Source organism: Cucumis sativus, chromosome 6 (assembly GCF_000004075.3).
Source record: "Cucumis sativus cultivar 9930 chromosome 6, Cucumber_9930_V3, whole genome shotgun sequence".
In the NCBI taxonomy this organism is placed as follows: domain Eukaryota; kingdom Viridiplantae; phylum Streptophyta; class Magnoliopsida; order Cucurbitales; family Cucurbitaceae; genus Cucumis; species Cucumis sativus.
In genome coordinates, this window is record NC_026660.2 from 30,265,579 (window position 1) to 30,292,606 (window position 27,028).

At 33.7% G+C, this 27,028-nt stretch overlaps 2 protein-coding genes and 1 long non-coding RNA gene across 4 annotated transcripts; 1 reads left to right on the top strand and 2 right to left on the bottom strand.

Annotated features, from left to right (window-relative positions):
* Nucleotides 1-1,604: 1,604 nt before the first annotated feature.
* Nucleotides 1,605-8,803, bottom strand: LOC116404764. Its single transcript, XR_004217838.1, has 2 exons — nt 8,663-8,803; nt 1,605-3,364 (listed from the first exon to the last, which is right to left on the bottom strand). It is a non-coding gene; the product is annotated as an uncharacterized LOC116404764 (long non-coding RNA).
* LOC105435971 (pentatricopeptide repeat-containing protein At1g09900) lies at nt 6,000-8,666 on the bottom strand. Its single transcript, XM_011660003.2, has one exon. It carries the CDS (start codon nt 8,609-8,611, stop codon nt 6,068-6,070), a length of 2,544 nt encoding a protein of 847 aa, XP_011658305.1. The 5' UTR covers nt 8,612-8,666; the 3' UTR covers nt 6,000-6,067.
* A 6,215-nt stretch (nt 8,804-15,018) lies between the features above and the next one.
* Nucleotides 15,019-26,422, top strand: LOC101217408. 2 transcript variants are annotated; one of them, XM_031888169.1, is made up of 8 exons: nt 15,019-15,115; nt 15,355-15,415; nt 16,769-16,864; nt 23,813-23,990; nt 24,205-24,882; nt 25,021-25,462; nt 25,583-25,664; nt 25,841-26,422. In XM_031888169.1, the coding sequence occupies exons 4-8, from the start codon at nt 23,843-23,845 to the stop codon at nt 26,042-26,044; spliced, it is 1,554 nt and encodes a 517-aa protein (XP_031744029.1). In that variant the 5' UTR covers nt 15,019-15,115; nt 15,355-15,415; nt 16,769-16,864; nt 23,813-23,842; the 3' UTR covers nt 26,045-26,422. The 2 variants fall into 2 exon arrangements, with proteins under 2 accessions (XP_031744029.1, XP_004134586.1); XM_004134538.3 differs by lacking the exons at nt 15,019-15,115; nt 15,355-15,415; nt 16,769-16,864 and adding an exon at nt 22,851-23,353.
* The last annotated feature ends 606 nt before the right edge of the window (nt 26,423-27,028 follow it).

Consider the following 27,028-nt stretch of genomic DNA (forward strand, 5'->3'; position numbering starts at 1 on the left):
AAGACGGTTAAAACATATATACAATCAATGGCAGATCCAGAAAATTTATTGACAAGGGACTTCGAGTTATAACTTTTAAAATTTGGAAAAAAAACTACACAAATAAGACTCGAACTCTGGTTGGAAGCATAGTTACCATTAATTGGTTTTGTTTATACATATTATATAAATGTAATAAAGTTGAAGAGCACCACAACAGAGGTATAAATATTTTATTCTAATGAATAAAGTATAGTGTTAATATGCTATTTTGAATTTGCTAATTAATAACATATAACTAAATAAATAAAAGCACAAAAAAATCCATTCTTTCATCTAATTAGCAATTTCCAATTGCTTGCAATAACCTCTTTCATTTTTCTTGGGAAATAAACATATGAAAACAATACCATTTTTGTGAAAACGTGACACCATGTGCTATGTTTATTTATCATATACAAATCATTTTTCCTAATATATTCTTCCGTTTTATAATATATACTCAAAATTGTATAAACACAAATCACCGAAAACATTCATGATTCATGACTCCTTCCGAATGAGACAAATGTACATATCGTGTTTCTGTCATTTTGACTCGAATGAAAAAATTTGAATACATGATAGTGAATACAAACATTCTAATTTTGTGCTACAAATTAAATTTCTTTAACGTTTTTGAACTCATATAAATATACAATACTAAAATATCCATAAAAATCAATGCTTTCGTAAGAGAAGTTTTATTGAAATTTTGGTAAAATGAAGACTTCAATATTTTTGTCAATATCGAAATCAACATTTTATATCGTGGTCTAATTTAGTGGATAATATAGCGCCACGAAGAGAGTTTTTTTAGTGGTAATTATAATGTAAAATTAGAAGGTCGATATATAGTGATAATGTAAATGATTGGAGCTATTTATGGAAGGAGTGGTTGGGAATAGTGAAAAGATGTTAAAAGTGGGAGGGTGAGATGAGAACAAGGGTGTTTGCTCTTGATACCTTCTTAGCAGACATTGCTTGCTTTTAATACATTCATTTGCTTAAAAGAAACACTCTTTTTATAAACTTTACAACAAATCATAATCATTCTTCTCAACTATCTCTTTGAATCTCTATGCATTACTCATAACTACAAATAATATCTTTCAAAACTATTCAATTCTTCATATTATTCCTAACCTATTAGAAAGAAGAAGAAAAACTCTGTATTTTTCTTTACTTTGACCAATCTACCAAGGTTGAATCCTACCGTGAAAAAAAGGACAAAAAAATCTTTTTCATCCCTAAACTGTTAGTTTGGCTTCAAGTAAATTTTGTTGTTTTATTCTTGAGGTTTGAATTTTGTTTGTATATTTTTCAAGATTTAACCTTTTAAATTATATATTTTTATAAAATACTCAAGTTCTACCATTAATATTAATGTCTATTAATTAATTAATTTAATTCTAATTTCAACAGTGAAGAAATAGTAAGACTTAATTAATTATAATTAAAATAGATAAGTATTTAGTCAGAAGTTAGGGTTAGAAATTATAAATTTTAGAATTTGAGTACCAAATTGAAAGAAAACTCGATAATCAAAGATAAAATTTGAAAAATTTGAAACCAAATTTAAAATCTTACAGTAAATAAAAACTTGATAATAGAAAGAAGGGGAAAAAATCTGTTACAAATGCTCTAAAGATGCTGACAAGGCACCTCATAAAAATAGGTTTTTACCCCAAAATTACAAAAAAAAAAAAAAAAAAAAAAAAGTTTAAAGACAAAATTTGAGAAATAGGCAGCCTAAGTTGTCATTGTCAATACAGATTCTCTCTATATATTTAAAAAGAAGGATGATTATATCTAAAAAGCATCTAAACATTATTACAACAAGGAGCGCCATATGGAATTTAGAAAAGCCCTGAACTTTGGATTTTGTGGCTCTCAATTTCACAGCCTGAGAAAAGTTTTCTTTCCTTCTTTGCTGTTGAAAAAGTTAATGTTGTGACATATGATATATGAGTTTGTGGCTGTGTGTTACAAACAAGAAAAGAGAAGCACATGGTTAATAAAAGATTAGGATATTGTAAATAAACTAAGCATTACTTTAAAGTTTAATCCAACTAGCAACCAAACAGGGTCTTGATCTCTGTGATGGGTCTAGAACTGCAGTGGGAAGAGGGAACAATGTGTTAATAAAAATACTTGCTAAATTCAAATGGTAATCATGTAGCAAAAGACAACAAATCTTTATGGGCTGTTTGTATGGCCCTCACTCAACTCTATTTTTTAATTTCAAGGGAGCAAATAGAATCAGTTGCTTTGAACAAAATCTTTCTTCTTTTTTTCCCCTCTAGTCAGCTTTTGGGGTGTAAAAATGGCCAAGTTTTCAGTTTCCTATCAACACCATGTGGGAGAAATACAAGATGATACAAGCCAAACCAAGCATATAACACTGAAACATGCCTTGCTTTTTATATGATAAAAAATAGAAAATGAATTGAGAATTGAGAATTGATAAGAAAAAAAAGGAACAATGTCTATATATTATATATGGGGGGGTCAAAATTAGTAATTTCAAGCTTGGGCTATTTGGGGAGCCAAAATATAACCAAGGTCACTCAAAATCTAAAAACTATTGAAATGCATAAAGAATTGAAAACAAAACAAAAATGGGATCATCAAGTATGAAACAATAGAAAAAGTACTGAAGTTAAAGACTTGTGAGAACAAAATGAGTTTGGTATTATAAATCAAACCTACAACGCCCAATAAAAACCTGAATTTTGGACTGCATTACATTACAAATCCATTATTACGGGATGCTCCGAATTGTTTAGGAATGATTTTTGTTTCGACCTCGATTGAAGAAAAAAGAAAGAAAAAAACAGGGAATAATTGAAATTGGATTTGACTTTCTATTTTGACAGTTGGACTTGACTTGATTTATATATCTTTCTTTTTGACATTGGATTTGACTTTGATTTTGATACCTTGAATGCCTGGAACTTGTCCTTCAATTCCAGTTGTTGAAGCACTTGAATTCCTCATAATACAAGAAAAATAGAAGGGGGCAAAAAATAATACATTAAAAGGAGCCCCTTCAGGAAGTAATAATTAAGACTTATGGCCTACCCACTTGGCAGACATTTGTCATAAGTCTCAGCCTTTTCAAAAAGGAATCAAACATGTAACAGAAATAACCTAACAAAGTCAATAAAGACATTTTCAGATGTGCCTTGGCCCTTAACTAATAGACATTCCAAACCTAGTAATAATAGACTATCATTCATCATTCATAGACTTACAATTTCCCGTCCACAAGAGGAACAGCGACTTTGGAAACTCTGCCAAAGAAATCACTCCCGACTTCATCTTATCCTCTGCAATAATGATACTGCATTAAAAAAAGACCAGTAAAAGAGAATTCTGTTGAACTCAGTTCAGTTTTGAAGACAACTATGTCAATTTTACATGCAAATGCATCCAAATAAAAGGGAGTGAAGGGATACATTCATTTCATAATAATGAAAAGAAAAGTAGAATACACTCAGAAGAAGTTTCAGGATTGTAAAGCCTCTTGTATGCTTGCAAGTGTAAGATACTTCGTAGAGTATAAGCAACAATGCCATACCATTGGCTTTGATGACTCAACTTGCTCCATATGCTTTCTGAAGTATGCAATTTGGCTTGTTTGTTGAAAAATGAAAGCATCAGAAAAGCCTAATTACAGTATCATAGGCCTTTCAAGAGGAGAGTCTAAGCATAATGAAAATAAATAGATAATAATAATAAACTTACTTTTCTTTAAAAAACGATGATAAACTACGAAGTGATGTAGTCTAAGATCGAGCTCTGATCAATGAAGACCAATGAAAAGGTATAAAAATGCAAACTGAACTCCACAGCACAAATCAGGGCAGGGGAGAGCAAATTTCTCCTTTTTTTTCTCTTTCGAAATGAAAGGCAGAGATGCTTTTCATTGATATATTGAAAGGCTAAATGCAAAGATTACAATCCCTCGTTAGGAGTTCCAGAAAAAACTCCTACAGAAGTTAATTGCTAAGAATAGTAGTGTACATTGAGAAGAATAAATCATCAAACCATATGCATTTGGTTTAAGGCATAATCTCCCACGTCCTTCCCAGTTAATGTAAATTTTGATAGTTTCTCTCCAAGCAAAGAATCCACGATATTACTTCAATCGCATTAACTCAAATGATCTTACACTTTCCGTAAAAGTTACGTCCACTCAATAGTTGCATCATATGAATCATATGCTGACATTTCTTTTGTAGTCTCACAACCGTATTAAGCCATCCATGGCATACCAACCAATTCACCTTATAGAATTAGAAACTAAAAATTGATTGCTGAGTCAGAAACTGACCAGACTAGACGTACTAACAATTTGTGTTCACTTACCGCGTACACACAAACCTGATATGGAGAACTTTGTGACTGATAATGTAATTTTGTTTGCATAGAGGTATACCACTGACATGGGAGACGAGCAGAAAGGTAACAACTAATAACCAATAGTTCTATTTGCTCTTGTGAACTGAAATCATGTTCAAACATCTGCCAAAGAAACTATCAGTGGTGGACCTTCCTACATCAGGGAAGACGCCCATGATGTATGAACTCAAGGATTTTCTGTTGTAATCCAGTTTAGCGCTAACTAGAGGGCTTAAACCATTAAATTTGGAATTAGAGGGAAAGACAGAGAGCATCTCCAAAGTTATATTCAATCACTTCTTTACAACTTTGTACTCCAGCTCCAAACTTTAAATATATGTGAGGCACTGGGCTGCCTTGATATGAACCAAAATCGTGGGCCCACGCTCCAGTGATCATACTGTCTGATTACATTAGAAAGGGTAAGCTCCTCACCCGTTACCAATAATCCCATGGCCCCCAACCAACATTCAGGATCTTTCAAAAGAGCATTCTAGTACCCAACCTAGCACTTAGAGCTAGGAACAAGTCATTGGAAAAGAAGTACTACAGCAGGTAACATTTAAGCTACGTAAAGCCGTACTTATAACAGTCGATGTCGCAACAGCATGTAGTCATAGCATTAATGATTTTTTCCCCCTTTTTTATTTGAATTACCAAAAACAATTGAATCAAAAGACAAAGTTGATCCTATTGGACCAACCACTTCATTCAAGAGAGATGTGGGCAGTAGGTGACAGGGACCCAGAAAAGAGCCAACAAAAATGGAACAGCAAAAGATCTTTTTTCCAGCCTGTAGGAGAAACAGCACAAGATTCAAACTGCAAACTTTGTGGCAAAGTTTATCATAAAACAAAAGAAACAAATAATTTTACCCTGAGTACATTCCGACCCAAACCCTATCACAAGCAGCTACAACAAGAATATGAGGACTGAGTACCCCATATCATCTATTATCCTGCCAGCTTTTAGCAAATGGATTTTGTACATGCAATTCTCATCTGCATAGACACCTATTTTATTTTAGACATTGAGACCTTGAGGAGAGATAGAAACTTATGTCATCGGTTTGTGAATCTTAAATTTTATAAAAGAATAGAATACCACCCTTTTTGTGTTCCTAATACTCAACCCCAGAAGCAAAAGGAAAAAGAAATATAAGGTACGACAACTATTACACTAACTTGATACTGAAATCCATAAAGCAGCCGGTATCTTCATTTCATACTTTGTTTCTTCATTTGTTATTTAGTCATACGTGTGTTAGGATAAATTGGATCGGATCAGCTCTTGATAAATTCCACAGTGCTACTAGCTAGCTCTGCAGTAGAGCTTGGTAAAATCCTATAGGATATTCCAGGGAATAACTACAAATATTTTCAAAACTAAAGAATATATGTGTGTGCAACTATTCTACGGTGATTATAACAGCTGGCATCCGCAACCAAAATTACAAAAGAAATACATGATGGATCCAACAACTCTGAATATTCATCTGTGATAGCACAATGCAAAACAGGATATCAGAAAGAACCCACAAAGCAAGTGATAAGAATCTGAAACCTGGAAGCAGATTTATCCAACCCACAGCATAGAATGATTGTTTTCATATGAAGTCAACCATGATAATTTATTAGAAATCTTAGTTGTGCAAGTGTTTTGGTTCTTGAGCCGACACATGACCACGCTCAACAAACCGTAAGACAAGCCTGTCGGCCTCCTCCAATTTTCCTTCTACCACAAGCCTCTTGCTGACCTTCTCACATAACTTTAAATCAGGAATTAGATTTCTATTGAACATTCTACAAGCAACTTTATATGCTGACATAGGAATTCCAACATTTAAATAACTCTCCATGAGTACATGACAAGTTTTAGCATCGGTTCTTGAAGCCGTCCGCAAAACCTCACCTAAAAGGCTATTGGCCTCCTCGAGGTATCCAAACTTACATAGTTTCTCAATAACTAAATTATATGCTGTTTGAAATCTGCTTTTCAACAGCATCTTCTTCAGTAATTTCAACAAATCTTCTACCCTACCCTTTCGACAATACTGGTGGATGACAGACCTGTATGTAACAGGAGAAGGAACCAATCCTTGCCTCAGCATCTTCATTGTAAGTTCAGTGGCTTCTTCTATACGGTCAGTCTTGGCCAATGCATCAATTAATGCTGTGTATGTCACAGTATCAGGGTGCTTGTTACAAAGGTACATATCATCCAGCAATGACAGTGCAGCTTCCAAATCATCTTTCTGACAAAATCCATGAATGACAGTGGTGAAATTAACTACATTAACAGCACAACCCTTGTTCATGCACTCCTTCAGTAACTGATTAGCTTCACGTGGTTTCCCATCCCTGCAAAGAGAATGTACCAATAAATTAATTTCAACTGGATTTGGAAAGAAACCTTTTCCAATCATCTCCCTGACTACATCACAAGCTTCGTTCAATTTCCCTTCACGGCGCAACCCATGAACTACAACACTATAAGTAATGGCATTAGGTGTCCACCACTCTTCCTCACTCATATTCATCATCTTTCTAGCTTCTAAAGATTTCCCATTGCGGCAGAGACCATTTAGAAATGTTGTATATGTTACAGCATTAGGTTTGCAGTGATGCTTGTACATCTGTTGCATCATCTTTTTTGCTTGATCAAGTTTCCCTATGCGACAAAACCCATCAAGGACAGAGGTGTATGTTACAACATCTGGATCACAGCCCTTGGAGAACATTTCACTAACAAGCTCTTTTGCCTTCTGAATCTTTCCTTCCTTGCAGTATGCATGAACTATTGCACTATACTCAACCTTGTCAACCTTAAATCGCAATTTTTCTGCTTCCTGCAGAATCTCTAGAGCCTCATCTCCGTGGCCATGCTTTGAAAGCATCTGGATTAGAGAATTGTAAGTAACGTGATCTGGTAATAATTTACTGTCCGTCTGCATTTTCTTAATCAATTCCCTAATTTCATTCAGCCTCTTATCTCTACAGAGGAGTCCCATGACAGTATAGTAACTAACTTTATCAGGAGAACATCCCTTAGATGGCATTTGATCAATTAGTTCCATGGCTTGGTCAACCTGATGCACATTACAATAGCCCTTGATTAAACAGTTATAAGTCACAACATTTGGAGCAATGCCAATAAGAACCATACGTTCTGCAAACCTCAACGCCTTCTTTAACTCATTTCCCATGACCAAAATATGGATTGCAGTGTTACAAATAGACAAATTAGGCTCAACACCTGCCTTCTGCATCAAGGTCAAGACCTTCATTGCATCCCTTAATCTTCCTGCCCGGCTATATGACACCATTACAAAACCAAAAGCTTCAGGACAAAGCTGAATTCTTCTACGAGTCATAAGTCGGAGAATACGTTTAGCACCTTGACATAATTTGGTCTTACTGAGTATCTCAAGCATAACTAAGTACACAGATGAATCATGTCTATACCGCCACAATCTATCTGCCCAGTAGAAGAACCGCAAAGCATTTCTTTCGTCTTCCTGAGAGAGCAAAACAGCACAAACCTGCAGCGGATTTAGGCTTCTTACTAAATACCTCAATTCCCCTTCAAACTTTCGATTCCAAGAGGAACTTAGCTGGATCAGTTTACAAGTATCTCTCACTAAGGAATGTCTAAATACATCTTCACCAATTTCAACTTTTTTGCAATCATTTCCTTGTCCAGGATCTCTATTAGACAAATTAGACCCCAAAAGATCCGCAGCATCACCAAGATCCCCATCTTCCTCTTCTTCGTCGTTGGACTCCTCAGCCTCTATATCATCACCGAACTTAAAGTGCCGTTCCTTTCCATGTTCCTCACTGGGACTTCCAAAGAAACTCGAATCTCCGGTATCCTCCAAATCAGTTTTCTGAAATTCGTCATTTGCAGCATCAGACCCATTATTTCTCCCATAAATATCAGTGCAGTAAGTTCTTAAACTCCGACCAAAACTCGAATCTCTCCAAGAAGAAGACGAGAAAAATGCACCAAATTCAGTACATGCTAAAGGGTGTAAACAAAAATGGTCGAAGCACTTGTAAACAACTCCATTCAGAACAAAATCAGAATTGGCAACACCTCGTTGAAACTTATTTAGATAATTCAGTTCATGGAATCTGATTTGCTTTCTTCCAAATTTAAAATAGAAGTTGATAATGAATAACATATCATAATAATGCAGGAGCAACAGTGAAGAAATTGGCGAACGAATGAATACCGAATTCGTCCAATAGGCGCTCTTTACTGCCGCTCTGAATATGAAATATTAACCAGTGTTTGGCCGCTCCCTTGTCGTTCTTCAGCTTCGCGGCGAAACAGGGCATCGCAAGGGTAAGCAAGTCAATATTCATTTAGGATATAAAACGAAAACTATATTATTGTTATTGTTAGCAAATAAATCTATAATATATAAAAAAGTAAGAATAAAAAATATTTTTTAAAAAGACATTTTAATTGATTGAATTTATATCATTTTTCTAATTTGAAATATACATGACCGTTTAAAATTAAAAATTTATTAGCTAAATTGATATTTGAAAACTCTCCTCAACCTTTCTTTACATTGAGTTTTAAGTGAAATAAAAAAATTAATAATTAATTGAGTCCAAAACTAATATATAATTAATTGTTATGTGACTATTTTGAAAACACGGAAGACCAAGGACTTGTTTGGGACATGCAAAGCCGATTGTAGTATAACAGTTCACTTCTTGTTTGGGTAAGGTTTAGTTTTGGGTGTGGACTAGGAGTTTTGGGTGTGGACTAGGATTATGATTAAAGTAGCTCACACGACATTAGTATTATTTAACCTCCTCAAGGTATTTGTTTAAGAGTTGGAAAGTTCGTCAACCAACTTTCGGACACCACCTTCAATGATCATTGTTGGTCAATCTCCAACGACCACCTCTTATGACTCCATCAACAAACTTCTGACAATCAACTCCAACGACCATTGCCAGCCAACTTTCAATACCACTTATTGGCCTTGAAAATTTTTAATACAAACATTTATTATAAAAAGAAATTAGGGTTTAGGCTAATCTTCAGTGACTCTCGACCAATCTTTAGGTATCAGTTCCGTGACTCCATTGACGAACTTCCAACAACCAACTTCAGTGACTGCCGCCATGAATCAACCTTGAAATATTTTAATAAAAACATTTTTAGGGTTTAAGCTAGTCTCAAGTGATTATCGTCGGTCAATCTCCAATTACCACCCCTATGACTTTACGAGCAATAGCAACTAACTCTAGCAACCATTGATCAATCTTGAAAAAAATTAATACAAATATTTTTAGTATATATAACAAACCAAATAACTTTATATACAAATATTTTTCTAGGCCAGTCCAAATACGTATTTTATTTTATTAAATAATATGTTGTCTAAGTGTTCTATTTTTGACAATTTTACATCATAAAAATACACTTTCTCGTATATTTTCCATGTAAAACTATTTTATCTACGTGTTAGCAATCATATATGAAAATTGTATTTAAATTTATTAAATGAACAACCTAACTAACAAATTTTAATTAAATCAAATAATTTTTTTTATAAATATGTTATAATATAAAATTGTAGATGTCATTGTTGAGCAAAAAATTTCAGTCAATAAAATTATGCCACATCATCATAAAAATATTTGATAATTATATTTGTATTAGATTTTGATAATTAACTTTACTCGATCAAACCCAAGTCCAACAAACAGATTAGCCAATGTCAAGCTCAACAAGCAGGTGGGCCCAAACCCAATAAGGTAAATGGGTCCAAACCCAACAAGTAAATGGGTCCAAACCCACCTAAAACTCATAAAATTTCTCTATAAATAGACCTTTGTCATTCATTTGAGAGGTCTTTGGTAAGAAAGAATTGAAACTCTGGAATACTGAAGTTTCAACTACGAGATAAAACATCAAAATAGTAAATACTAGAAATTGTATTCACAATATTCATCAATATACAAAGTTCAATTTCACGAAATACATTTATTCAAAATATACAAAGTTCAATTTCACAAAATACATTTATTCGAATTCTCGTGTGAACAGTTATGCATCCAAACTAATAATAAACTATAACTTTTAGAAAAGATATTCCATGTAACTAATATATATAAACAATAGTTAGAACTATATTTTTAGAAAAGGTATTCTAGGTAACTAATATATATAAACAATAGTAAAAAGAAAAAAGAAAGACAAGGTATTTACACGTATGATAATAGGTCAATGTAATTACATTTTATAAATTATAAAAGTAACACACCCAAAAGCAGATAACTCTCATATTTGTCATGTAATGCAATTTCTCGTATACATACCAGCTATAATTATCTAAACGGACATTTTTAAAACTAAAACAATTGACCGACTATTTATAGTCCAAAATTTTAATCAAACCCAAAACCACCTTTCCCACAAGTCCGTTAAACTATATAAGTGACCGTTGGAGGGGACTCAAAATTCATGTACCGCGCCAGATTCTCCCGGGTAAATGTCGACAATCGGAATGGGCGACAACGTCGGCTATGAATCGTCGCTCATCTTCCCGAGCACGGCCTCATGACCCCCCACCGTGATTGCTATTAGGCACTGACGATTCCTTAGCCTTAACCCAAATTACAGGCGATTTCATCAGCTTGCTAGTTTCCAACTCTACTTCGAGGCTATTTTGCGGAATAGGTATTTCTGCTTCTAGATTTGTGATCATCTCTCTGGAGCATGGATTTTGGACTTCGTTGCATCTAAATTAGACTGCGTCATTTGTTTTCCTCTTCGTTTTTAGAACAATGGTCCGAGCAGTAGATTCAACTTCATGATAGCATAGATGAAGAAAGAGAAGCTCCTATTTCGCTTGAAACTGTGGTTTTCTGATTTATTTGCTGAAATTTCTTTTCTGCGCCATTTAGATTGTACTCGGACCTAGGTATATAATTAACGGCGATTCCGCGCAGTTGCTTGCAGTTTTATTGTCCTCGTTTTGTCCGATATATACGAGTGGCTACGGCGTAGATGCTAAGCCAAGTTTTGTATAATTTCAGATGCAACACATCACTACTCATGATTATTGCCAAACAATGGCGAGCACAAGTACATATCGATCGATGGGAGGCCGTTTTTAGGGCGTAAGTTCTAAAATGGTTTACACGCCATAAAATTTATCGAGTGGATTCTGTGGCGTTTTCACTTGCTTTTTATGTTTTTATGTAACCGATGTATAGTCTGTTTGCAAAATTTCAAAATAAAACGCATAGATAATTATGATTGGTATTTCTTTCTGCCACCTGTTATTGCTTTCAGAAGCTATTTTTGTTTGTTCGTTATTTCTACTTTGCGTCATTTTTTCGAGAAAAATGAAATTTCACTATCCTCTTAGTTTTAGTTAAAGAGCATTTTCTTTGCAATAAATTCGACTCTTAATTTCCAGGGCTTGTTTCTTTTTCTTTCAAAATTCTTAAGATTATTTTGACTCAGATTCTTGGTTTGGATTATATACATACTGCGCAACCTTTTAGTTACTCAAATGAAATTAACCTGATGCATGTTTATCTAGCACAAGATTCAAGTATGACGAAGAGGTATATGTGGCTACCTTTTCTTTATATTATTTTTTGTAGCATCATACCTCATAACTAATTGGCCATGGAGTTCGTTGCTTTTGTCGTAAATGTTGAGCAGTCTACTTGTTCAAAGATATTTTATTAGATACACGATAACTCTGATGATGGAATAAGTCCTATTCGGCACAAGATGTGAAGGCTCCTGACTTCTATTTTTTTCTCTAAGTTTTTTTTTCAAAGCGGTGTTATTTTGCTTTTTGGAGGATTTGAGATAATAACTAAATGCATTACAATAAATGAAAGCCAGCATGATTTTCCTTTGAATGGTGAACACTCTTTCTTGCTCCTTGCCATCCAATGACCTCTGAAAAGGTTCCTTGTAACTCGTGTACCTCTATGCAGTTAATATTTTCTTCCTGACTGTTCACTATCAAACTTAAAAGCAAATTTGATTCATACTGTGGATCTCATGTGTAATTTTACATCTTCAACAATTTGAGTTAACTCTTGTTCCCATGACTTTTAAGAGGCGATTTGTCAGTTATTAAGTTGGGAACTTGAATTATGTACTTAATTTTCTTTCTTCTCAATCATGAGCACAAAAAACACTAGAGATTACTGTATTTGTTTTGCAGTGGTGTAAATTGTGAGTGCAAGGAAGCTCTCTCATGACATTATTTTTTTAATTTCATCTCTTATTTTGCGCTTTCCTCATGTAAATTGCAAATTGAGCTGTAGTTTATCGTGCACTAACCTTTTCTGTTTTTTTTTTTTTTTTCCTTTTTTGGCACCGTGCAGTAATGAGGTTCCTGTACTAGGTGCAAAAGGAGTAAGAGAGGCCAGGAAGTGTGAGATGAGTAGCACAGCTTGACGCTTGACTGGTGAATTATTGAGAACAATTACAAGGAACCATTTACTGCATCGGGCTTACGGTTTGTTCCTTTATGAGTTTCTTAATATGATATATATAAATATTTCCTCGGTTATCCTCCTTAACTGTAATTGTTCAAGTTCAGGTAATGCATAGAGAAGATGTCTTCTCTTAGGGAAAAAATATAAAGGTCCTATATTTATCTGATGTCTCAAGATTTCCTCCAAGCACAAAACATGGCCAGTTTTGTTTCATTCAATATTCTTTTAGAACATGTTTATGTTTCTATTTTCTTACCCTTCACTTTTGGATTTTCCATGATATTGTGAAAGCACACAGATCAATTGATAAAGTTTGTTGACGTCCTATAAGAGCCCTTGTGCATAATACGGTACGATAGGTAGCTGGAGTATAGGAAACTGCTAAGTTCTTGTAGTACAATGTGATACTAAGCCTGAAATGTCCTTTTTTTTCCCTTTATTGGACATTATTGATTGGATCAAATCATTGAAAGCAATTTATAAACTTGACTTGTTGATGCTCAGTTTATTTTCTCTAGATGATTTTTATTTATCAAGTTAAAGTGGAGGGAGTCTGAAATGCCCACGTACAAAAACAGATTCTCCAGAAATCTCGACTAAGGTTAGTAAATCTGAAATGGTTCCATGTTCAGAACTAAAATTTGGGAGAACCCTGTCTTGAATGCCTATCCTTGGAATAAAAATATTAGTCATACGGGTTTATTATTTCTCATTTTAAGCTTTATGCGGGATGAATTTACTTTATTTGCCCTTGAGTAGCCCATACCAGTATGTCGAGTTTACTACTTTTCTTATTTTGTCCAGCTGAAAGCTTCATAGACTAGTTGCTCCGAAAAGATTGGATGTCATCTTAATCTTTGTAATTTTGGTACTTTCTCTACATCTGTTTCCATTTTGTCCATGGGTTAAAGGCTAAGGATCTACGTGACATGCCATTTAAAAAGGAGTTAGGAGAATATTTCTAAACTTTATTTTAGGTTTCCATGCTATACTTTTCGTGCTGTAGTCATCAATTTCAAAAGGTGAAGCGCTGGTCTTTTGGTTCTTCTCGTCTTGGATGCACCGCAAAGGGTTAGTGACACAAATCTGAAGGAATTCGTTCGTTGAAGTTCTACGTGATGCTTAAACTTTTGTGTGTATGATTGGCAATATGTCGGGTGTTTTCAGGGATGCATATGAGAAGAATCATGCTTAATTCACATGAACATTTAGAATTCATATTGAAGCCAACGAGCTCACATGCTGTCTTATTTGAAGGTTTTCCCCGTGTGTTGCTTGGCTTTCCAACTTCCTCACCTCATGTCTTTTACCTGTATACTTTCAGTGATTACTTACTCCCTCTACTTCAATTTGAACCATTTTATTTTGTTGGCACTTCATAGGGGTTATTTAATGGATTAGACATTGTAAGGTATAACAAGACCTCAATTTATAATTTTCTTGATATACATATCCACATGTGCATGGGAAATACTGTTGCCTATTGTTCAATGCGAAATGTGAGGTGGGCAATGCTTGATTGTTTAAATAAAGTTATCCGGCTATGTAGGTGCATATAAGTTCTTCAAGTATTAGCCCCACCATCTCCATCAGAGGTTTATCCTTGGCAATATATTACCTAAGGGATTTAAACGTACGAACTTTCTAACTTTATTTGATGGCTAACAGTGATTCAACTACATGAAGTTGAAGTACAACCAAATAACAGAACCAAACAACAGTCTACCTATACCTAACCTCTGGTATTTATGATCCAATTTTCTCTATTGGCAATCTTCTAAATAAGAGATTGCAAAAGTTGTCCTGATCTTTTTATTTACTCTTTCTTTCTGTTTTAATTCGAATTTGGAAGATTCTTAGATCAATTTTCGACATTATTAGAAGTGTTCGTTGGAGAAACTTTTTATTTGACTGATGCCAGTGAAATTCACCTTGTACCTGTTCTCTCTGCCTGAAGATAGTTTTGCTTACATTCTGTATTTCACCGTCTCAATACATCTCAAATCCAACAATGTCCATTTCTGGCTTAGCATTCCACCGGTTTCGTAGACATTTTTATGAGTTTGGTTTTTAGTATCTTTTGGCAGACTCTTGAATCAGTGAAAGGTGCCAAAGCAAGCCATGCTAATTGGAATGGGTCTTGGATTTGATCACCACGTGTGTAATGAGTTTATTAACCAACGGTCTAAAAGGTATAAAATTTACAATATGATCTTAAAAGTGGAACTAAGCAGTTCTAAATATTCATTCAACGAGTATCCTCACATGGCTGTCAAGTTATAGGGACTATTCCACTGTTCCATCTTTAAAGGTCTAAAAATGAAGTAGGAGGGAGATGTTTTTCTTTCTTTTTTTCCATTTTGTACTGTTTGCTTTACATGGATCGGATTTTTAGTACTGATCTGTATGTCCTATCATCGTACTCATTTAGGAAAGGAATTCCAGTGCAGATTGCTCATGATGGTCTTTGAATCTCCTTGACCTATGATTAGGTAATGCTTATTCTTTCAGTTTCTTTAAACGGAAGTCAAAATTACCATTAACTTCTTCGTAAGCTATCCTTAATTGTAGTAACTATATTATTCTCAGTGTATAATTCTTTTGTACTTTGAGATTCTACCAATAAAGAAGCTCGTCTCTGTTTAAAAAAAACTGTAACAGGGTGCTGTTTTTTGATTGGATCAAGCAAGCGAAGAGAGTAAACCAAGCATTCAACAAACACCCCATTGGTGGATGTGTTGTTGGAGAACGATACATCTTAATGAAGCATAAATGCATAATGATAGGAGTGGTACCAAGTAGATATTGACAATTAGTTAGGAAAGTTGCTATGGTACTTAGTTATAAATAGAGGAAGTGAAAAATGAGGAAGAAAGACATTGGTTAAGATCATTTAGGTTTGAGTGTTTTCGAAAGAGGATTGTCCTAATTCCTCAAATTACTTGATTAATTTTGAAGCTATTTAATGTTTTTATATTCAAGATATATTTTTTGGTTTCTATCACGTTCTTGTACCTGAGCGCTACAACATTGAGTTTTAGAGTCAAACACGTCAAGTTTATGTCCTACTGATGTTGGAAGGAAAAATAAGAATAGAGTTGATATGAAATTTGAATACCTTATCTGAGCTGGAGCTGTGCTGGAATTTTATTGTGACAAAAGAGTAGTATGGTTAGTCTTTATTTAAGTAGGTAGAACGAGTGCAAAGGGAAAATACTCAAACCCCATCAAACACTGAAAAGTTCAAACTAAACACACCAAACAGAAAAGTAGAGAAGAAACTTTAAACTAAAACGTCAAAACTTTGAAAATGAAAGGAAAATTAGCAAACATATGAACGATGAATCATGGGACCCCTTTGGGAAAAACGATACATAATTGTACAATTCCTTTCAACAATCCCACGATCTCCTTCCTCAATTTCTCTGTTCATTTTGGAATCTTCCACAGCAAAGCTGGAAAAGTTAAAATTTAATAGAGAGACAATATGGAGATTATGGTATGCAAAGTAGGACACTGTATGTGAATAAAGCTTGGAATAGTTTCTTTCTTGTTTGTTTTTTCCCTCTTAACAATAATGCTATAGAAAACTTTTCTTTTGTTTTTTTTTTTTTTTTTTGAGACATCATACTAATAGAAGAGCTCATTACTGAACATCTGTTGCAAAAAAAATGCTCAAGGAACTAATCATGAAGAAATTAAAGCCTAATCTCGACTTACTTTTTAGCTTTTGTCCCTTTGGAGGATTTTTGGTTTTATCTTTCCTTTTGCCCAAACAGAAATTTCTCATTTGCCTATGTAGTTGAATATTGTATAAATATGACATTTCTCATCTACTTTTGAAGGAAAAGTATATCAATTGCACATGAAGAGACAAGGGTAAAATACAAGAAGGATGAATCAGAAGCATTGTACTATGATAGAGAAATTTGAGAGAAAAGGTAAGTTTCTTACATACCATGACACCCTCTGAACTTTACACATTTACTCCTTAAAGTACTTGGAAATTTCAACTTCTTCCTCAGCGGTAGGTAACTTTTTCATCCAAAGCTTAGGTCGACTTTTAATTAACTTCATTATTATACGTAATTCCGATGATAGTTTCATTTTGTATTTATAAAAAGAAGAGAGATAGATCTTTGAATTAGTTTAAACAGTTGAAGATTTTTGGAAAGTGTGATCTGCCTGCTGTCTTGAAAAGGAGAACCATAGAAAAAACATTGATCAAAGATCACAAGGAAATAAATATAGGTTAACTTGTCTTAATCCATCATCTCCCCATTTGAAGAGAATTTTCATGCCCTGGACGTTTACTGATCATCTAAGATCTTTTCATTAATCACAGGAATATCCTATTCCTGATTCGCCTACCTCAAGAATGGTGATGAAGATAAATTATAGCCAATGATCTGATAGATTTACTAGTGAATTTTGGCCTCATTACATCTATGGATAAATGGTTATTTGACCTTCCCACCTCTCCATTTCGTACCCATCCCCCTTTTTCTACAACAAATCCCAAACAAGGCACATTCTTTTACACATGCATGGTACAAGTGGAGTTCAAAACGAATATCAATTCTAATGGAAGACGTAAAATGAGTTATGTTCGTTTAACCTCAAGCTAAGAACCATGTACACTTCCATTTAGCCTGCATGTGTTGGACATTTGGACACTCTGACTTGTTGGACACGTATCAAACACTTGTTAGTGTAACAAATATGTTAAACATGCACAAAACACTTACTGATTAGATTAAAAAGTTACACATATGACAATGATAAATAAATTGAGGGATTGTTTGCCCCACCAACTTCTTAGCAACTCAACTTCAATAGTAAATATTACCGAAGCTTGCACATTTATCGAGTACCTCATTTTTTCATCTTTTTTTTACTTTTCACATTTGCCTAGGAACTTCATCTTCTCCTCCTAATATATTTTCCACAATTATCAAGCTTTTTTTAACTCTACTACACAAAATACAACCATACTAACTCCAATGCATTAACTCCAAACCCATTAACGTGGCTCAACGAGCTAAACACCTCAGTGTGAAATACACCAAACTAACTTTTTAAGCATATAAATGCATCAATTTATTTACTTTGAATTTTTTATTATAAACATGTCATTGTCATATCATGCAATTTCTTTTCAAAAAACGATGTGTTGCATGTACGCTTCATATTGCATCATACTCATATTCATACATGTGGTTAAATATAATTCAACTAATTAAGATATATATTTGTATAAATTGAAATCCCCCCCTACCTTGTTGGAACGTGAAAAGAAGGTTAGAACTATGGATGTAAATTAAGTGAACATTTGGAACGCAGGTCCATAAAAGGAATTAATAATAGAAGAAGGTGGGCCTGGATTTGGAAACATAAATAAAAGAATAGAGAAATAGAAAGGAGGCGGAAATGTCTAAAAACGTGGGAGAGTATGGTCAAAGAAAGCAGCTAAGGAGTCAAATCATGTCTGGTGTATTGTTCAAAGAGATGCAAAGTGGTCAAATAAAATCAACAAGGACGTGTAATTCATGCCCTAACACACACCAAAAGACATATCCTCCTCATTCCTCCACCCAACACAGCACGTGACCTACACCCACCCAACCCTTCCTCTTCTTTTCACTTTGATTCTCCATAAAGAATGTTTTTGGACTTCACACTTTCCACCCCCCCCATCAACTTCTCTCGCTAAATATGACCTATTCTTTATTGTTTTACTTCAAATTTATTATTAATCTAATTCCATACCCTAACCTTTGCCTTGGGCTTTGAGTTTATAGTATATTGATTAGGGTTTCTGGACATTGTTTGGATAGCATACATATATATATATATATCACCTAATGTTTGGGTGTGTTTTCAGATTCGGTTTATGTTGAACCTTATGATAGCATACTTAGTGAGTGGGTAGAATTTAGAATTTAAAAGGAAAAAAAGGACATAAATAAGTTGAAATATAAGTTATAGCAAACATTTCAAATTTATGTGTGATAGAATATTTCATTGATATAATTTGAAATATTGCTATATTTTGAAAATATTTTCAAAAAAAATTGTAAAAAAATAGCAAATTTGTTGAAACATTTTTTAATATAGGAAGTTTTTTAAATTATTTCAATAATAGACATTGATATTCTTCTGTCAATGTCTCGATTTTGATGATAGACAATTTTCTATCATGGATAGAATTTACTTTTTTTATATAAATATTTTAATTATGCTTCTATTTTTAATGTTTGGAGGAAAAAAAATATTTCAAATTTTCTGTTTACTTTTTAGAAATTAAGGGAAGGAATTATGATTTTTTAAAAAAATCATAGATGTCTTAATTCTTCTTCTTTACCGCTACTTGAATAGAACATGTTCTCTAGGTTTACAATGTCTTTGAATTCCTTAAAAAGGGGAGGAAAAAGAAGCATTAGTCTTGTAAGCTGTCAACACCAATTTCAACCTTACCAATTAAAGTTGGGTAATTGAAAACTAATGTCAAAATACTATAGACTAATTTAAGAAAATTTGTGCAATGATTTTTAATATTTTTTTAGTAAGCGCAGTACTAGAATTTTTAATTGATATTCCCCTGTTTTTGCTCCTGTTTTTGAGGCAACTTTTTTTTTCTCTCTTAGGCATAATATATATCACTATCAAGTTGATATAACCTTTTTTTATCTCTCATTTTATTATTTATAATGGCTTGACATAAAGTAGGGTTAATTTAAGGCCTTTGGATTCCTTTAACTCCACGTGTCCCCTTGTAAAATAAATAATATTATCTCTGCTCTAAAAGAAATTGTTTTCGTTTGTTTGTTCTCTTTTTCTTGTATCGTAAAAGTTTTAAGTGGAGTTGAATCTTAATGCAAACTTTAAGCATATTGAAATTCTGAATTATTATTTTTTTAATTATTGACTGAAGTGTCATTATTGGGTCCATAAGTTCTATGATATTAATAATTCAGAAGGTAGGTATGATAGTTTTGAGAATAAGATATGGAGCGTGTGAAATATGCTTTTAATTATATTTTCTATCTCAAAAGTTGTTTTAGGAAAAAGAATTATGAAATCCCCTCTCCTTTCTTATAAAGTACTAACGAAGGTGGGGGAATTGAACTTGGACCATGGTTTCATGGCAAATTCTCATATGCATATATCTTCAATCAATTCAAGTGATTGAAGATATATGTCAATTTAAAAATTTATACTTGAAAAAAAATATAAGAAAAATCTCCCGCCTAAATAAGGCAATCATCAACCTCTCCTTTGTGAATAAATGAATCCACTTTGTGAGCTAATATGGACCATTTTGGGATAGAGCCCTAGAAAGGAATTTTGATTCTCCCAATATTTTGGAAAACTAAAATTTGTATTGGTACCCCTAAAATTAATTATCCTAAAATCTTAGGGACTTAGGCTACAAGCCCTATGAGAGAAGCAACAAATAATTAAGGCAACATTTCCAATAAAAACAATAGTTATTATTCTTTTCAAGTCCAAAACCTCTACTTGAATATTATTGGTTTGAAAGTGACCTATTGGAATATTACTACTCGTGACTCGTATCTTTCAGCTTGTACCTTTATATATATAAATACACAACTATGAATATGATATTATGAATTAGAGGTATGAGTAGTGATCATAACACCTAATTTTGTTTTGGATTTATGTTTGATTTATTTAGGGTTGAATTTGATGTAATTTAATGCAAGTTTGTTTGAAAAATAAATGCATTTATATTACTTTTATATTATATTCACAAAATCTTTCTGTTAGCCAAAAAATTTGACTTAGATTCATATGAAGTTGACATGTGACCCTGCTAATTAATACTAAAGGTACAAATATAGTTTTTTAGAAGGTGATATTGACCATTCGAAAAATATAGGTTAGCACCGACAATTAAGATATTGATTCACTATATTTCATCAAATTAGATGAAGATTGTTTGTGTATTCTTTTTAAATATTTGGATTAGCTTTATAAACTCCTAACAAGAAATGACCATTTTTAAAGGATTTAGATAGTTGATACTAATTGGCTTTTGGTCAACCTCATTTACTGGACCGACTTTTTTAAGAAATTTGAAATGACAAAACTAATAGAATTAAAATAAAATTTAACTTTGGCTAATTAGAAGAAAAATCTAAGATACCCAAGTGAGGTTGTGTTTTTATGGGTAGGAATTATATTAACAATATTATTTAAAAGAATATGTTGTTTCTTGTTTTTTATAAGACAATTTAGATTAAAATATTGCTTTTCTTTCTATAATTTGAGTTTGGTTTTATTTTTATTTAAATACTTTAAAACGTTGAGTAAAGAAATTTTTGTACTATAAGTTATAAGTTATTTTGTTGTTACTTATTTTGTTGTGAGCATTTAATGTTTGTAGGCATTCCCTTTCTAAATTACAAAATCATACTATCTTTTTTTTCAAGAATATTATTAATATCATCGTATAACCAAATCATAGATATTGATCTTGAGCAAGAATTATATTCAATTACTCAAAGTATTAATCCTTAATATTATCGTTTTTTACTTTCTCCTCAATAGTACTAATACCATGCTCTAGAATAAATTCCATGGCAATCAACTATTATTTCATGGAAGATTTTTCAAACAACTTCTGAACTTAAAAACGATGAACAATGATAGATTTAGCCAAATAAAAAAAACGATAATGAAAAGAAACTTGCTTAAAATATCTCTAAAATACATGAAATGAATAATTACATCTTCGGAAAAAGAATTAAAAGGAGTATAGACCCTAAACCCTAAAGTCAGGATGACAGTGTGTAGATTGATATTATAAAATTCTGAACCTCAACACCTCATTTCTTCTTTTTCATTTTAAAAAACATTTTTTTCCTGACATTGTTAATTCCTTCACATTATATTTTCTGAAAAAACAAAACCAAATAAAATAAAAAATCCTTTTGGGAAAAAAAGGAAAAGGGTTTAAGAGCATGGGTGAATGTGCCTTTTTTTCCCCTTCAAAGAAAAAGAAAAAGAAAAAAAAAAAAAAGAAGAAGGAAAGTATCTTTGACTGCTGACTTCATCATCCCTTTACCTAAACTTTCCCGACTTAAAAAGAAAAACGTCGTTTTTCTACTAATCGGCATTTCCTCGCCGCTCATTTCAAATTCCTTTCCCTCTCATTTTGTCCGAACTGGATGGATTATTGTTTAATTAACCTTTGGTAGTGGCGAGATTAGCGCTAACTTATCTCGTTCTTTTAATTTTTACCATATTATCAACAAACCTAACTTATCTGTTTTTTCAGCTCATAAATGTTATTATTGGAAATTCCAAACTCATCCCTTTTTATTTTGAATTATACTTTTTAAAGATATAAATATATACCAATTTAATGGATAGAAGATAAAAATAAGTAATATAAAACTCTTAATTAAAGAAGTGCAAACAAAAGCATACATTACTCAACAATATATGTTTGGTTTTTTTCTTTAAAGTTAGAATTTAAACTTAAAAAGGGAACTTTTTTAATATATTTTGTTTCTTGGGAAAAAGAAAAAAGGAAGTGTTGGTAAATTCCCATTCCAAAGTACCCTTCTCTTCTCTTCTCTTCTGACTCTCTCATCTCTGCTGTACGGTCAATCCAACCCCTAAATCACTACCTTTCTTTATATATATATATATATATATATATATATATATATATATATATATATATTATTTAAATGTTACGACCAAAAATGTAATGAAGATTTAAAGGGAAGAAGAAAAAAATTGTTTCATAAATCAGAATTGAATTTTGAGATTATTAATAATATTTTTTTGTAAATTGATTGATGGATGAATGAATGAAGATCATTACTTTACACTTTCCAACAGTTTGTTTCTATGCAGAGGAAAATTGAAATTTCCTCTTTCTCCTTTCCCATCATTTTCACTGTTCATTGTTCAATGCTTCGTTTCTTTTAATCATTTCCCATAATTTTCCCTCCTTTTTGTCTTCTTCTCAAATCCCCACCTACTAATTTCAAAACCCATCGGCTCTTTTCTTCCATTTCCTCCATTGTCAATGGTAATTTGATAGCCGACCAATCTCTCTACTCCTTCTTCTCATATTGCCACCTCATTTTGGTGGGTCCGGCGACTGCTCTGGTGAAAAATCGGAGATGGGTTCTTTTGTATTTTGTTGGATTTGTTCTTGAGCTTGTAGGAAAACAAAAAACTGCCCGCTTGTTCCACACTCTTTGTCGGTTTTTCCATATACCCTGAAATTGACTTGTGGGTCTTCTTTCTTCTTCTTTCTTCACCGGCCATTCACTTTATTTCTTCCTCTCTCTCTCTCTCTGTCTCTTCAGCCATTTTGCAGAGTTCCATCTTCAGAGAGAGAGAGAGTTAGAGCTCTAATGGAGTACGAGAGGATTCACAAAGTTCAGGTGGGTGTTTTTATTTTCCACCTTAGCTAGGAAACTGGAAATGCCCAAGTTCATTTTTGCCAATTTAGCTGGACTGTTCTTGTTCTTCTGGGTTTTAATTGTGGTGAAGTTTGTCTCTGTTTTTTTTCTTAATTACTGCAACTACTCTGGCTTCTGTTATGTTGTGTTTGAATATGTATGGGAAGAAGAACTCTTGTTTAGGTTGATAGATGAGCATGTAATTTCTTGATCTGGGTTTGTTTTGTGCTGTATTGAATCTGCTGACTGCTTCTAATTTGTTTGATATTGAAATCAATTTTTACTGTGAGCGATGGGTCTGTTCCAACCACTTAAGAAAGAATAGAATGTTTTGTGTACTTTCTTTTTCAGTAGTTTCTTTTTTTTTTTTCTTTTTTTTTTTTCTTTTTTTTTTTTTTTTTGGTATTGGAAGAGCTTTATGGGTGTTGTTCTCTATTCCAGACTGGTATAATTTCTCCAAGTAAACTGAGGATGAAGCTTATGGGACCTCATCACCATAAAAAGAAGGATGGATCAAACAGCAACTCTTCAAGAACTTCTCCCTCCAAGCTTGAGGACTCTGAGTTTGTTAGAAATAGTTTATTATTGGCCACAGAAAGTGGTGACTTTGAAGACGAAGGTCGGTCTGCTCACACTCGTTTCTTCCCCCTTTCCATCTCATTTCTATTCTCTTTTCAGTAAATTACAGCATAAGTTGTAGCCACCTATTAGAATTTCATTAAATGATGTCTTAATGTGAAACTTGAACTGAACTTAGTTTCATTGTCATTTGTTTCTGTGGAAGATATGTCGTGTTTTTTTTTACTGATGTAGAGACCTGACATGTCATGCAGTGACTTCTTCCTGCTTGGAAGTTCCCTCTGAAAAGGTTTTGAATCAGTCAGTTTCAGACCCAAAACCAAATGATCGGTCTTCCGGCCTGCCGAAAGAGTTTCTCTCGAAGGAACACAGTGAATCCGTTCGAAATAGAATGCAACAATGTCTGAAAGGTGATGGTTGTAATTCTAGTACAGTTCACCCTTCAAAATCAGTAGAAGATGAAAATCTGGATTATGACAGTAATGCAAGTTCGTCTAGTTTCGAGTTTCACAAGGGGGAGAGGTCTGTACACAGTTCCATTTCAAGGTCCCACTTGAGACCGATGCCATCGAAGTGGAATGATGCAGAGAAATGGATAATAAATCGTCAAAATAATGGACAGGCTGCTAATTATTCTAAGAAGAATGCCCCACCAACCCATGGATATAGAATGGCGGCAACAAATATGGTGAGGGTTGCTCCAGAATCTGCAAACTATGAGCTTCGTTCATCAACTGGTAGAGCCGTGGAGGCGAAGCATGTTGATTTCTATCAATCTGGACTGCAGATGGGGCCTGAGAAGTTCTCTTTTGTGCCGGTTGGGGTTTATTCCTCTGCAGACAATGTGATGATTGATTCATGTTCTCAAATTAAGGACCTGAAAGAAGTGGATCACAAGCCATCCTCGAAAGCTAGTAAAGAAGATTCTACAGGTATAAAACTAACACTAATTTGGTTTTTTCTTATCTCAATTATGTTCTTTGTTTTGATCTTTTGTAATACTATTTTGCTTATGTATATGTTTAAATGTTTAAGTTTCACGAAAAAAGTTTGAATGTTTAATTATTCAGGGATCCCTGCAATTAGAGCAGTTTCAATGAGAGATATGGGAACAGAAATGACCCCAGTTCCTAGCCAAGAGCCTTCAAGAACAGCTACTCCTGTTGGGGCATCTCCACTTCGCAGCCCAACGTCTTCAATTCCCTCCACGCCTCGGAGAGATGCACCAGCTCCAACTCCTATTGAGCAATCGCCGATCGGGTTGCAACAATTGACAGAAAATGGCAAAAGGGAACTATCAGCAGATGAAATGAAGCTGAAGACAAGAAGAGAGATTCTAGCACTTGGTATGCAACTTGGCAAGACAAATATTGCTGCTTGGGCAAGTAAGGATGAGCCAGAAAGGAAAAGACATAATGCTGAAAATGCTGACAAGGAAGCATTCGAGCGAGCAGAGTTTGAAAAACGTGCTGCTGCATGGGAGGAAGTTGAAAAGTCTAAGCATACAGCAAGGTTTGCCCCTTACAATTCACATGCTTCATTACTCATGTGGTTACCAGAAACCGCTTAGTCCAGCTTGTGATTGTTAAGTAATTCATTCTAATTTGAGGAGATAATTTTAACATTGCTCAGATATAAGCGCGAAGAGATCAAAATCCAAGCATGGGAAAATCAGCAGAAAACAAAGCTAGAGGCCGAAATGCGGAGAGTAGAGGTAACTAGATTTTCTTTAAATTAAGCCAACTTCCTATCTTTTTTATTTAGGCTGCACTTAAAGGTCTAGGTCTATAAATCAATGATTGTTATCATCTAAAAGGGATCTCATATCATGACAATGAGAGTCAATATGGCAACCATATTAGTACTGATCTATATTTTGACACAAATTAGGCCCAAGTTGAGCAAATGAGAGCTCAAGCTGAAGTGAAGATGATGAAGAAGATTGCCATGACGAGGCAAAAATCAGAAGAAAAACGGGCAGCAGCCGAGTGTCGGAAGAAGCAAGAAGCAGAAAGAGCAGCAGCACAGGCAGAACAAATTCGGCAGACAGGCCGAATGCCGTCCTCCCCTTACATTTGTTGTGGTTGGCTGTGATAGAACCAAAAAGAGAAGAAAAGAACAATGAAGTATTCAAGATAGTCATCTATATAATGTTGATGCTCAACTTGGATCTTTCAAGCAGCCTCAGCTAGTTTCCAGAAGAGAATTTTGTAGTTGATGAATTAAATCCTTACCTCAGAGTGTCCATATTCAATAAACAGAGCAGTAACTTCATTTTCTGGATGAAAGATATCAATAGGAAGAGAGCCATTTTCCTTTCTTGTAGCTAATACAGTGAGAAAGCTTGATTGTTTGCCTTTGTGGATTTGGCATGATTTTCACTGAAAATTGAATTGATCAAAGATTGGTCGTTAAATGAAAAGTGCCCAAGATCATGGCCAATTTTAAGTTATACAGAATTGATTTGGACATAATTTCACCTTAAAGTAACTAATCTTTAAACTTATCTGTACCTTTTTTCTTCCACAAATTGATGCATCTTTTTGTTAAGAAGCATCAAAATGTAAGTTTATGAAACTTTCTCACTATGAAAGAAACATGCCCATAATATTTTAGGTGGTGGCAAAATATCATTTTAATAAGATGTCAATCAAATTATGGAAGAACTTTTAAGCAAATCATCAATATATGTTTTTTTTTTTAAATATGGTTCCTTCCTCTTTCATTTTTTCTTTTCTTGCCTCAACCAAACTTTAACAGTTGAAGGTTGAAGATGTGGCTTTACAATGTGAAGAGTGACATTTGGGTGTGGTTAGTGTTCCAAAGGTGTACAAAAAAGTGGGAAAATGTAATAGTAATAATAATAATAAAATCCCAACAATGAAGAGTGGGTTGGGAGGTTGTGTTGTGGCTAGTAGGTTCTGATGCCCTATCTTGTCTCTTTTCTCATCCCTACAAATTAGTACCTTCATGTACTATGCCCTACTTTGTGCCATCTTTTTTTTCTTTTCTTCTTCAATACCTTTCTTTTTTCTCTTTTACTCAATCCATTAATGACCTTAAGTCTACTACACTTTT